General features: G+C 44.3%; 1 protein-coding gene and 1 pseudogene across 1 annotated transcript; one reads left to right on the top strand and one right to left on the bottom strand.

Annotated features, from left to right (window-relative positions):
• The first annotated feature begins 1,902 nt into the window (after positions 1 to 1,902).
• On the top strand, positions 1,903 to 2,580 carry Pate3 (prostate and testis expressed 3). The gene is made up of 2 exons (XM_051156804.1): positions 1,903 to 2,050; positions 2,456 to 2,580. Exons 1-2 carry the CDS (start codon positions 1,903 to 1,905, stop codon positions 2,578 to 2,580), a joined length of 273 nt encoding a protein of 90 aa, XP_051012761.1.
• A 6,150-nt stretch (positions 2,581 to 8,730) lies between these two features.
• LOC127198773 (small ubiquitin-related modifier 1-like) lies at positions 8,731 to 9,051 on the bottom strand (annotated as a pseudogene).
• Positions 9,052 to 11,691: the final 2,640 nt, after the last annotated feature.

Here is an 11,691-nt window from a genome sequence, read left to right as displayed (position 1 = left end):
GATACCATGAGCCTCACTGTCTTGAGGTTAACAATGCTTTCCTGAATGGAGGAATAGGACTGGGGTGACCTGGTCAGTCCGGCTTCCATTGAACCATCCAGGTGCCTCTGAGTTTCTGTCATATATACTCAGTATGGTTTCCAGGACAAGCAACAGGGAAAACCTAGATAACCTCCCCTTTCTGCCATCTCTGGCTTCTCTCCCTGACAAAATCAGAGATATTTTGCCTTAAACCTTTCCACACACTCCTGGTCTCTAGCAAGTGCAAGGCTGCCCACATACTCAAAGAAATTTCCAGCTTTTAGGCAAGAAATTGGCCTGCGTTTTACGGTCCTTTTACCCTAATACTGACTGGTCAGCTGCAGACTCCAGGTCTCAAGACTATGGAGACCACAGCCAATGGACTTGAGCTCCCAAAATAAACCTTGTGTGACTGGCTCCCCTCAGGCATGAATAATCACCAACTTCAGCTGGAGAAAGGCCCTCCCTGGAGCCCAGCAGTCCTCTGCTTGCAGCCCTTCCTAGCTTTGCTCCGCACAAGCCACCTGAGTGCAAATGAACGGACACTTCTCACTGCTCTTCTCCTTCCTCTGCCTCATTGTGGGTGAGTCTCAGAGGCTCCTCCCTGAGGAGTGAGCTCCAGTGGTGGGATGGAGAGAGCTGCAGTGAATGTCCACATTCACGACCCCATCCACGTGGGCCGCGCGCGCTTTGACCACATTCGGGAGAGAGGGAAGGGAAGGGAGATGGCCTTCAGAATGCTCTCCCTGCCTTCTGGCGCATCTTCTGCATCTTTCCCAGCACTCTCCCACACCCCTTTGGGTGTGTAGGCCTTTATTTTGTATCCTTTCTGCCAATGCCAAACCCCAGAATCTAAATGCCTAGAAAGACTTCCCCTAAGACATCCATTCTATTCACAAATCTGTGCTGTGGAGGGATGATTCTGTAATGTGTTTTAATCGTAGACATTGGATTCTGATACCCATTTCAAGGACCCTGTTACAAGATGTTTGGGACAGGAAATTTTATATGCCCTGGAATGAGATAGATTTTTTTCAAATTGGTCCAGTCACTGTCTGAGTGGAGACAAAACCTTCTTAGAGTATTTCTTAAGATCGGATTACATTGTATCGGATCAGTTACAATTCAAAACAACATGATCGATAAGACGGTCAATAAGTGATACATACTTTCTAATTTTAGCACCATGAAGAGATATTTTTAACTGTGTGTGTGTGTGTGTGTGTGCACATTGTACACACCACAGCACACATGTGGTCAGAAGTAATTTTCTCCTTCCATCATGTGGGTCCTGGGTTCAAATTCAGGTCAATCAAGTTTGACAGCAAGCAAAGGCAGCTGACAACTCTGGAAAGAGGTTTTGTTTTTTAACTGGGCCTGTATTTCTGTTATTCACTCTTCCAGAGCCTCCTAAAGGCATTACTCACTGACAATTTTAAGTTAGAGAAATAAACTATACAGAGGTCAAATTTTTGCACAAAGTAAGGGCTGGAGAGATACTTGCTGCCCAAGAATAAGAACCTGAGTTCGACCCTCAGAATTCACCTAAAAAAAAAAAACCCATATGTTGTGGAGTGTGCTTCTAATCCCAGTGCTAGGGAGGCGGAGACAGGCAGATCCCTGAAGCTCACAGGCCAGCCAGCCTTGCCAAATAGGTGAGCCCCAAACCAGTGAGAAAACGTTATCCAGGATGTAAAGGCTGAAACTGAGACTAGAATCCTGTTACTTGCTCAATGGCCTTTTATTTTCCATCAGTAATGACGAGAGTTCAATTTCACTTCCTAAACATTCAACCATCAGCTCTTCATCTGCCCACTCATCCTCGGAAGGCTCCTCCACCCAACTCTGCCTTCTCCCTCCATATTCCAAGTCCCTGCCCTCATGCCAGGCTCTGTCCTCTCTCCAGGAGCAACATCACTGATGTGTGTGACATGCCACCTCCGCACAGAGTCAGACCACTGCAGAAGGGGCTTCGGTGTTTGCGTTGCGCAGAAGCATGAAACATGCATGAGCATGAGGGTCTACTCCAGTAAGTTGTGGAATTTGGGTGAGGTTATGAGAAGCTTGGGCAACTTCAAAAAAGGCTGCAGTAGAGTTGCATCTCTGACCCGGCCCACAGCACAAAGTGCCCGGGTATGGAGGGGACAGTCCTATGAGACAGGCAGAAGATAAGGGGCATAACAAAAACAGCCAGATTTTTACTTTGAAAATACAAAAGTGCTGTTTCTTTCACTTTTTAGCAGGAGAAGGAATGACGCAGGTGCATAGATTTGAGTTGTCAGAGATGACAGGCTAACAAGCCAACCCTGTAGCTTTCTAGCAATTTCTGGATGTGCTGGGAAGCCATCCATTAACCTGCCTAATTAAGCCCAGGTATGGTCTGCCTTGGAGACTGAGATCACTGCCTTACATCTTTGGTTCTTTCCTGTTGCAGATGGCACTCTCCTGATGTCATACATGGTATGTCAGAGATTCTGCAAGAATTTGACATACAACGCCAACAATCGAAGTTATGTTCATAAATGTTGCAACTATGATTACTGTAACTTCAGACTCTAAGATATTCACCCAAGACCTCGTTCTAGAATATCCCCGATGTGTTTCTTCCTTTACACTCTACTTATCCTGCCTTGCCACCCTATAAGCATCAAGGATACTCCTGCTCCCTTCCCATCATTCTTCCTGATTCCTTCAGCTTGGATCTCGGGTTGAACAGGATATGATGGTTTTAAGCAATAGATCTCTCCTATTGCTAGAACTGGCATCTTTAGCCACTAAAAGACCTATCCCAAGAAACTCTAAACAGTTGATAAATGGAGCCACCCTAGAACTCTTCACTAGTTTAGATAGTTGAGGTGGACCAGAGAGACTTCAATGGGAAATTCACAAATATTTTTAACTGAACATCCCATGAATCACCCTAATAGCTAAGCAGAAATAACAACAGAATGGAGGTGGGCACTGAAGATTTTGTTCTCTGGATCCAAAGTTGTTTCCTATGGCAGACAGTGCCCATTTCAGACTCAGTCATTCTGGTTTTCTTGGCAACCAAAGTACACTCACATGCATGTTCACAGGGCAGAGTAAATACAGGATTCCTGGCCTCTGTGGCATTCCCAGATCAAATAAGGCCATGAGTATTCCTCTATAGAAGTATGCCAATAGCTTATTGCATTACATTTAGTCCCTTTCTTTCCCTGTCTCCATCCCTGTACTCCTTTGCCAGGCATCTTTTCACATTCCACTGCTACATGCACTCTCCCAATAAAAGTAGGTGTCCAAAACCATACACACACACACACACACACACACACACACACACACACACACACACCAGACCAGACCACTAGAACTTTATTAGTTTCTTCTATTCAGCCAAAGTCTGTCTAGGCACCCTTTCTACCCTCTACTGAGAAAGTCTTGGGCTGTTTTCAAGTAGAAAGATTGCTTTTCTTCTCTGTTCACACAATAAGGGCTCATCTTTTCCAGAATATGGGTTGTGTTTGTTTGTTTGTTTGTTGTTTTGCTTTGAATTTACAAGTGTCCAATATCACTTAAGAATATCTGATTTTTTCAGTTTTAATTAAAAGTCCTGCTGTGAAGGACTTGATTTTTAAATTTTTCTTAATTTTCATAAGGAAAGAGAGTAAATTAGTCAGTCGCTACATGCTCTTCGCTGCCTCGGGAATCGAACTGTTCTGCAAACTGCATAGTGTTATGATCTTCTAGCCTTAAGGGACAACAAATGAGAGAGAAGAAGCTGACCGCTCTGGCCACAGGACATGGGCAGCATACTGGGTGTACTCATGCATTCATCCGCTGGGCCACAGCTGTACCACAGCGTGTCTCAAGTCAAGCAACATGCTGTGTGTGCAGTCACCCTGGGACAAAGCAGAGTCCTGGCTGGAGCTAGCACTAAAATGGGACATGATCTTGACAGAGGTGGGGTTATAATAGTTGCTAAGAAGCAAACATTTTAAAGTGGCAAACTCCTCCTCAACTTTTAACCATCTACTCTTTGCATTTCATGAGTTGATTTATAGTGGGATTTTTGTCTTTCTTTGCTTTGAGACAGGGTTTCTCCGTGTAGCTCAAGCTAGTCTCAAACTCATTATCATCCTGCCTCAACTTCCTGTGTGCGTGTGCCATAAAAATATACATTCATGGATAAAATTCTCACACAATAAAAATTGAAAAAAATACATTTGAAAATATTTAAATAAATTTCCATTTTGGGCTTCTCTTAGTTAGCTTCAGCTGACAACTTGATATAGCCCAGACTTATGTGAGGGAGTCCCAAACATTTGGGAGATTGATTGGATTATATCTGGGCATGTCTGTAGGACATTTTTTTTTTTTTTTTTTTTGCTAATTGATAAAGGAAACCAAGTCCACTATGGTCAGTGCTATCCCTGGGCAGGTAGAGTCCTGTATAATGTAAGAAAGTTGCCTGAGCATGAACCAGAGAGAGAGCAAGCCAGTAAGCAGTATTCCTCCATGTTTCTGCTTCGCTTTCTGCTTGACTTCCTGCTCTGATTTCCCTCAATGACAGATTGTTAACTAGAAATATAAGATGAAATGAACCCTTTCCCTCCCTAATAAGCTAGAATACTTGATTTTTGTGGGTGTGATCCATTTTCCAGTCATTATTGTGTACCATGTTGCTCTTTCCCTGCAGGGCTCTGTGCCCTAGCAAACTCAAGAAGTCCATTTTTCCAATGGGAAAGTTTTTGACAAGTCCTTTTGTATATTCCTCATGAATTTTTTAGACCATTTTAATTCTAACCTTTTCTATATGGTCTTACTTCCTTTAAAAATGTATTTAATGCAATCAAGCTCTGGGCTCAATCATTAAAAGCAGATATATTTTATTGAAGTGTTGTCATTTTTACTACTAAAAAGAGTGTATTTGTTGACCTATATGAAAGTACTTGATGCCTGAGTTCTTCAGTATGTTTCTAAACATAAGAATATTTCCTCTATATCCACAAGATAGTCATCAGAATCACAAGATTATAGCGGAAATATCATCTACTGGCTAAGTCGCAGCAATTTTCCAGTAACATTTCTTTAACAAGTTAATTCAAACCAAGATCACAATATGACTCTTAGTTCCTACATCTAACCAGTTCCTCCAATCCAGAATAGTTTCGTAGTATTCCCTTTGTTTTGATAGTCTTGATGTCTTAACATTTCTACAGTTCCTCAAATTGGGTCAGCCCACAGTGTCTGCATGGTTACACTCAGGTGGTGGACTTGCACTAGGAACATCACACAATGATGAACACAGAATTCTGTGTTCTTCCAGTACATGGCATCACTAAAGATCTTAACTGATAACAATGTGGTTTCTCTTCTACAAAACCACTCATTTTGAAGAGTCAAGCCAAGATGGTGGAGAGCAAGCTGACTCTGTGTGACGCAAAAATTGAGAACATTCCGAGAAAGGAAGGATAAATGGTATACTGAAGATAAGGTAAGAGGAAGGGCATCGGACTTCACAGAAGAGTTCCTATGACCAGTGAAGATAGTTTCCCAGTGAGGGCAAGAGGAAGTTGAAGACTCCAGGTAGCCCTGTTCAGAAAGGGCCTGGAAATCAATCCTAGCCATGGAGAAGGCCCAGAGTTCTCACAATTCTTAGTTCAAGTGGAATCCTGAGTAATAAGTCAGAGTGGAATATATCCCTAGGGCATTCATTCTCTATACCTTGGAGAACTATACCCACAAACCATCTTGAGACAGGACATATTTCTTGACACTGAGCCTCTCTAGTGTCCTGAAAACAGAAAATCACAGATTAGAGAGCCTGAAGAGATACAGCTATACATGCTATTGGGAGCTGGCAAACAATGAAGAGCTCAACAATGGGTTAGTGGGTAGCCCTCCCCTTCCGGTGAATGATGAGGTGGTGGGTAGCCCTCCCCTTCCGGTGAATGATGAGGTGGTGGGTAGCCCTCCCCTTCCAGTGAACGATGAGGTGGTAGGTTGACCTCTCCTTCCGGTGAATGAGATATAATAAGATGGTGGCTTCAAGCTAGAAGTCAGGCTTCTTCTTGGCCATGCAGCTTTTCCATTGTAGAGGGTTCGAGCTAAGAGGACCAAGCTCATGTCTCCCAGCAAAAGACCGCTTGTTCCAGCCCAGAAAACCGTTATGGAATTCCAGTGATTAAATATGTTGAGGGAATGCCTATCTCCATCCAACCCCAGTCTTCTATAGTTCAGGAAAATCAGAACATATTCCCAGAATAAGGGTAATGGGAAATTTGCAACTATAACAAAACTGTTAAGAAGTAAAAGAAAATCACCTTTCTGTGTAATTCTGAGAAGACAATGTACCATATTTCCATCCAGTATTATTTCCATACATATAACCACAAGTCCATGTTAACAACACCATCATGGTTGATATATCAATAGCTGTGTTTTTACAATTTTTTTCACTTAATATATTATTGCATAATCTATCACTTATATCAAAATCCCTTCTAGAAGGTGAGTTCTAGAGTTGAGCATAAATCAGTCATCAGAAGAACCACTGTGAACGGCTGGTGCACAGGTTCCCTCTTGAGACCATTTACTCTTGCCAGGTTTGTATAGACCATAGACAACCTCTGGGGACCCCTTGCCCTCCCACAGAGAGGAAAACTTGCTGCCCAACCTGCCCTCCCCACCCCTGTTATCTGAGCCCCCAGAATCCCCCTGGTCTTTGCCGGAGTCTTCTCCTAAGCCAGGAAATATTATAACCTTCTCACCTCCCAAACTGACTCTGACCCAAAGCCTTGTCATTCTTCACCACTCTTTGTTAGACAAGGGTTTTTAGGACAAACTATTTGCCCAGTGTCTCCCCTCACCCATTCCCCAAATGCTGCCAGAGAAAAGGCAAGTGGAACATTTGAAGGGTGATTTTGCTCTTTTGTGTTTAACCTCTGTAGGGAAGCAGAGGGAGACAATCTAAGAGTGATTTACTTCCCCAGAGAAAGTGCTCTATATTCAGTGAAACCAAGGGGGAGACCTGAAGAGTAGACCCATAAATGCCAGGGTGTCAGTGAGAAGGGTACATGGCAGGGCTCCACCAGAGCCTCCATGCAGATGGAAAATGAAGCGACAGTCCCAGCAGTCATAGTCCTTCTCCACGGCATCTGATCTGCCTCACTCCCAGGTCTGCAAGGCAAATGGAACCTGGGCACTTGGGTCCCCTTATATTGTGACCTCCTCAGACCCAAACACCCTCTGGCAGCCTTCACACATCCCAGAAGATTATCCCATCTGCCCGTATCCCACCAAGAAGCCCTTCACTATCCATTTCCACATGTACCACCAACCAAGGAAAGCATCCTGACAGAGCCCTCTTTAATTACTTTGTAATTACTCCTAATTACTCTCCAAACTTTCTAGCTTTGGATGGTAGTATTTAAGTAGGATAAGATTTTTTTTAAAAGACTAATTATTAGATACCGAGTTAATGATTTATTTATTGATTTACTTAAACCGTTGCTTGCACTGCCTCTCTGTGGAGCATGACTTCCCCTGACACCTGGAGAAATAGCTGGAACAATAGGTCATTGCCCTTAACAGCCTGCTGACTGCCACAATTCTGCACAAATCAGCAAACTGAACTGGATACCGAGGCCTTTCAGGAAGTCCGTGGCTGCAGTCCATTGGCGACATCTCTCTTCCATGCTCATTGGTGTCAGGTGCTTATTCTGGAGACATTCCCATGACACTATTTTGTCATATATGTAAAGTAAGGGAGTTAGGAATAGAAGCCATGCAGTTTCACTCTGTCTTATACATAAGAATATAGAAGCCAGTTTAAATGGCACCAAAATACGGAGGCAGAGGTAGTCCCTGATCCACGTGCTCTCAGTTATCACACCGGATGCCAGATGAGAAAAGTATGGCATATAAATTTGGCTCAGGGATTCTGAGTCACTTCATGTTTTTTACAGTTTTTATAAATATTGTTTATTTTAATGAAGCTGGTACAGATGATGTCCCTTGAAAACTCATCTCCCAGGCCAAAAAGTACAAACAGAATCAAACGGATCAGTGTCTGTTGCATACACTTCTGCATGAGTAACTTTATTAACTGCTGATGAAAATTAGAAATTTCCTGGGATCTTCTGACAAGACTGGCTTCCTCAAGACACTTTCTCTCCAGTGATGCCTTCTTTGTAGGTAGTTGTTACTTCCACTGTATCTGTCATCTTAACTATAGCATGTCGCTCTTTTTTTGGTCCAGACCCTCAGATTTTAAGAGTAGCTTCAAGTTCAGGAAAAGCCATTTTTTCCACAGTTCAGTTCTCTGAAAAACTTCCACCTCCCACTGAAAATCATAGTCCAGGAGTGAAGCAGCCACATTCTGGAACTTCAGGGCCAGCTGGGAGGTCATAGGGAAGCTCACACTGGCCAATGTTTAGCATCACGAACCTGAAAACGCACAGTTCTGAAAAGTGTGGCCTCTCTGTGCACACATGAAAATTTTTAAAAGAAGAAGGGCAATATTAAGGGAGCTGAGATCTGATCACCAAAAATCAGCACAACGAAAACAACCAATAATGAATATTGAACACTAGAATTCAGATCACCAGATGCTCTAAAGAGGTGGAGTGCCAGTATTCGATTTTCATTTTGAACACCACATTACAAAAGAACTATTTTTAAAAATAAAAACGGATTGAGGGAAAAGGAGAAAAAAATAAAAAAGAACTATCTAAACCATCGAGTGACCCCCTCCATTTGCTCCTGATAAACTTCATTCACATCTTCTCCCTCCATCCCTAGTTCTTTTGGGGGTGTGGTCATCTGCAATTCTCTGACCTTCAAAGAGAAACTTGAGTGAATTCACTGGAACACCCTATATTTGACAGTATGATTCTTTGAGTTTCTTGAATGTTGCCATTTTCACTTTGAAATACTAGCAGTGGTATCTCACTGCTAGGCTGTCCAATAGCTTTGAGTTTAATGTATTCTCCTTCCTTCTTTTCCCCTAAGTCCTCAGTTGAAGGTTTTAGCCTCCTGGTCAGACATGGTGACGGCAGCTTCACCCAGGGGTCTCCACGCCACAGCAGCCTCCGGCAGGAAGAACCGCACTCTGAGGTTTACAAATCTGTCTCTTCCGCACAGCACAACACCGCAGCTCCGGAGTCACGTCTTTTAACAGGTCAGCTCTACCTCATTCCTGGCATAAAACCTTCAGCTACTGACTTCATGAACAGAGAATTTGGGGAAGCCCAAAAGACCAAAAATTAACTCCCTCAGAAAGATTTCTCTGCCTGCTTCTTCACCAAGCCCTTCCTGTGTCTTCGCCTGGACTGAGACACAGTGTGCCTCGTGAAAGGCTTTGCCCTGAGTCTACTCTCACAGGCTGTCCCAACACATGACCTCCCGCCTTTCAAGCTCTCCATCTGGTTGTTGTAATGAGAATTTTGGTGTCTTTAAAAACCCAGTTATGTTGTATAAACATGTTTCTGCTTTAATCCCAGGTGTGGCCTATGTGGCTGCTTCAGATTGTCCCACAGTAACAAACTGTTTGCCTCATACCTGCTCTGGCAAGGCTATGATTCGGCCAGCTGAAGATGGTTTAATTCTAGGGACATTAGAGAGGGTATAAAAAGACCAGAAGCCTAAGAAAGGGGGCACAGCTGTTCCTCCTGCTGGTTCCTGTTCCTGCTGGTTTGTCAAGTGGTTCAAAGAAACGAGACAAGAAAAAGCAGAGGATATCCTGACCGGACAAAGGTTGGACTTGCATTTTGGATTCTTGGGAGCCATCTAGAACCCTTAACAAGGGTAGGTCTCAGAGCTGGGCAAGGTGGTACACACCTTTAAAACCCAGTACCTAGGAGGCAAAGGCAGCCAGATCTCTGTGGGTTGAAGGCCAGCCAGTCTACATAGTGAATGCCAAGACTATCAGAGCCACAGAGTGAGACCCTGTCTTGACAATTAAAAAAAAAAAAGGACTCAGATCCTTCAGTTAGAGGACACTTTTAGAGGTCACCAGTCCAGGGAGGACAGAAGACCAAGGCCTATGGGTGACCCTTTGGCATGGGAAGAGAAAGAGCCTGGCAGTGAGGAATAGCTGTAGGAGTTGCCCGAAAAAGGTCAACTTCCCTCATGACTTGAATTTGGTCTGCGTGTTGCAGTGGGCAAGAAATCAAGAACAATTTCTTCTAGACAGCCTTTGAAGTCTGGGCTGGAGTTCAGAATGGGCTGAATTCTCTCAGATAGTTGAGAAACCAGATTAGCTAAACAAACAGATTCATTTAGCTCTGAGTCGTAGAGAGAAGTCTGGAGCTGCACCTCCGCCCCTGGACTGATCAAAGACACAGTTGGAGGGCCGTGGCCATCAGAGACTTCCACAGGTGTGTCTGCAGCCTCGCCTCCCTTCTCCATCTGCAGACTCCCTTCTCCTGGGGAGTTTCTGAGAGTTTCTGGGTGCCTTTCCTCTTAGATCAAACTCTGAGGCTCAAGTAGTTTTCTTCTACAATATCAATACTCTTTAGTCCAGGGACGTTAGAAGAGAGCCGCACTCCAGTCAATCCCAGAGCCAGGCAGTAGCCAAGGTGGGAGCCGCATCAGTCCTGCCAGTCTCTCTGTGTTGCCCCAGACGCATGACCCTGTATGGCATCCCATCGAGGGAAGCACACATGCTCTGCTCAGCTCTTCTCACAGCAGGGGCCTAGAAGAGGGCTTCTGAGTCAGACACTGATCCTCATAACAAAGGGGCACAACCCTTAAACACTGCAATTCAGATATCCATGGCTGCTCTCCATGTCAGTCGGCTAGGGCCATGACAGACAGAGTAGCATAACTGGCAGCTCAAACCACAGATAGCCTTTTTTTTTTTTTTTCATTACTAAGGAATATAGAAGCCCAGGATCAAGGTGCTGACAGGGGCGGCTTTTCTGATTTGCTTTCTTGGTTTGTAGATGGCCACCTTGATCTGCCTGGGTCTTTTCCTCTGCACACATGAATCCTAGCTCTGTTCTCTTCTGTAGAGATACTAGAATTAGAGACCACTCCAATGTCCCATTTAGCCACAACCGCCTCTTTAAAGGCTCTGTGCCCACATATGGCCACTTTCTAACATACTGAGCAAAAGAACTCAACAGATATACTCGGAGCACACAAGATAATTCAGTGTATAAGAAAGACCCGCAGGGAACAAAGGTGGCGCGGCCCGTCAAGTGGCACAGAAATGAATGTGACAACATAACCCTTTACTCTCTGACCTACATGGACAAAGTGGAACTAAGAGAAGCCCCCCTGGAATGGGATTTAAGAAACAGAAAACCAGAATCGGTACATGACTCATTCCTGGATCAAGCCACTGAACTGTAGAGGTGGCAAGCCCAAGGCAGAGGGAACCGGGCTCTCCTCTAACGTCCCTGGGCCAGAACTTACTGGAATGCTAGAGGAAAACTACTTGTACTTCAGAGTTTACATCTAAGAGGAAAGGCATCCATCTCAGAACATCCCGGAATAAGGAAGCCTGCAGATGAGAAAGGAGGCAAGGAGAAGGCCTCAGGCATATCTGCAGAGGTTCTTGATGGCCACAGTCCTCCCAGAGTGTCTTTCATTACTCTGGGCTGCTGAGGTGCAGCTCCGGGCTTCCTGGCATGAATCATAGCCAAGTCAATGTGTGTGTGCAACTATCTGAGGGCGTTCGGC

The sequence above is a fragment of the Acomys russatus genome, chromosome 14 (genome assembly GCF_903995435.1).
Source record: "Acomys russatus chromosome 14, mAcoRus1.1, whole genome shotgun sequence".
Classification (NCBI taxonomy): domain Eukaryota; kingdom Metazoa; phylum Chordata; class Mammalia; order Rodentia; family Muridae; genus Acomys; species Acomys russatus.
The sequence above is the reverse complement of the archived record's forward strand: the minus strand, read 5'-3'. Positions and strand labels throughout refer to the sequence as shown.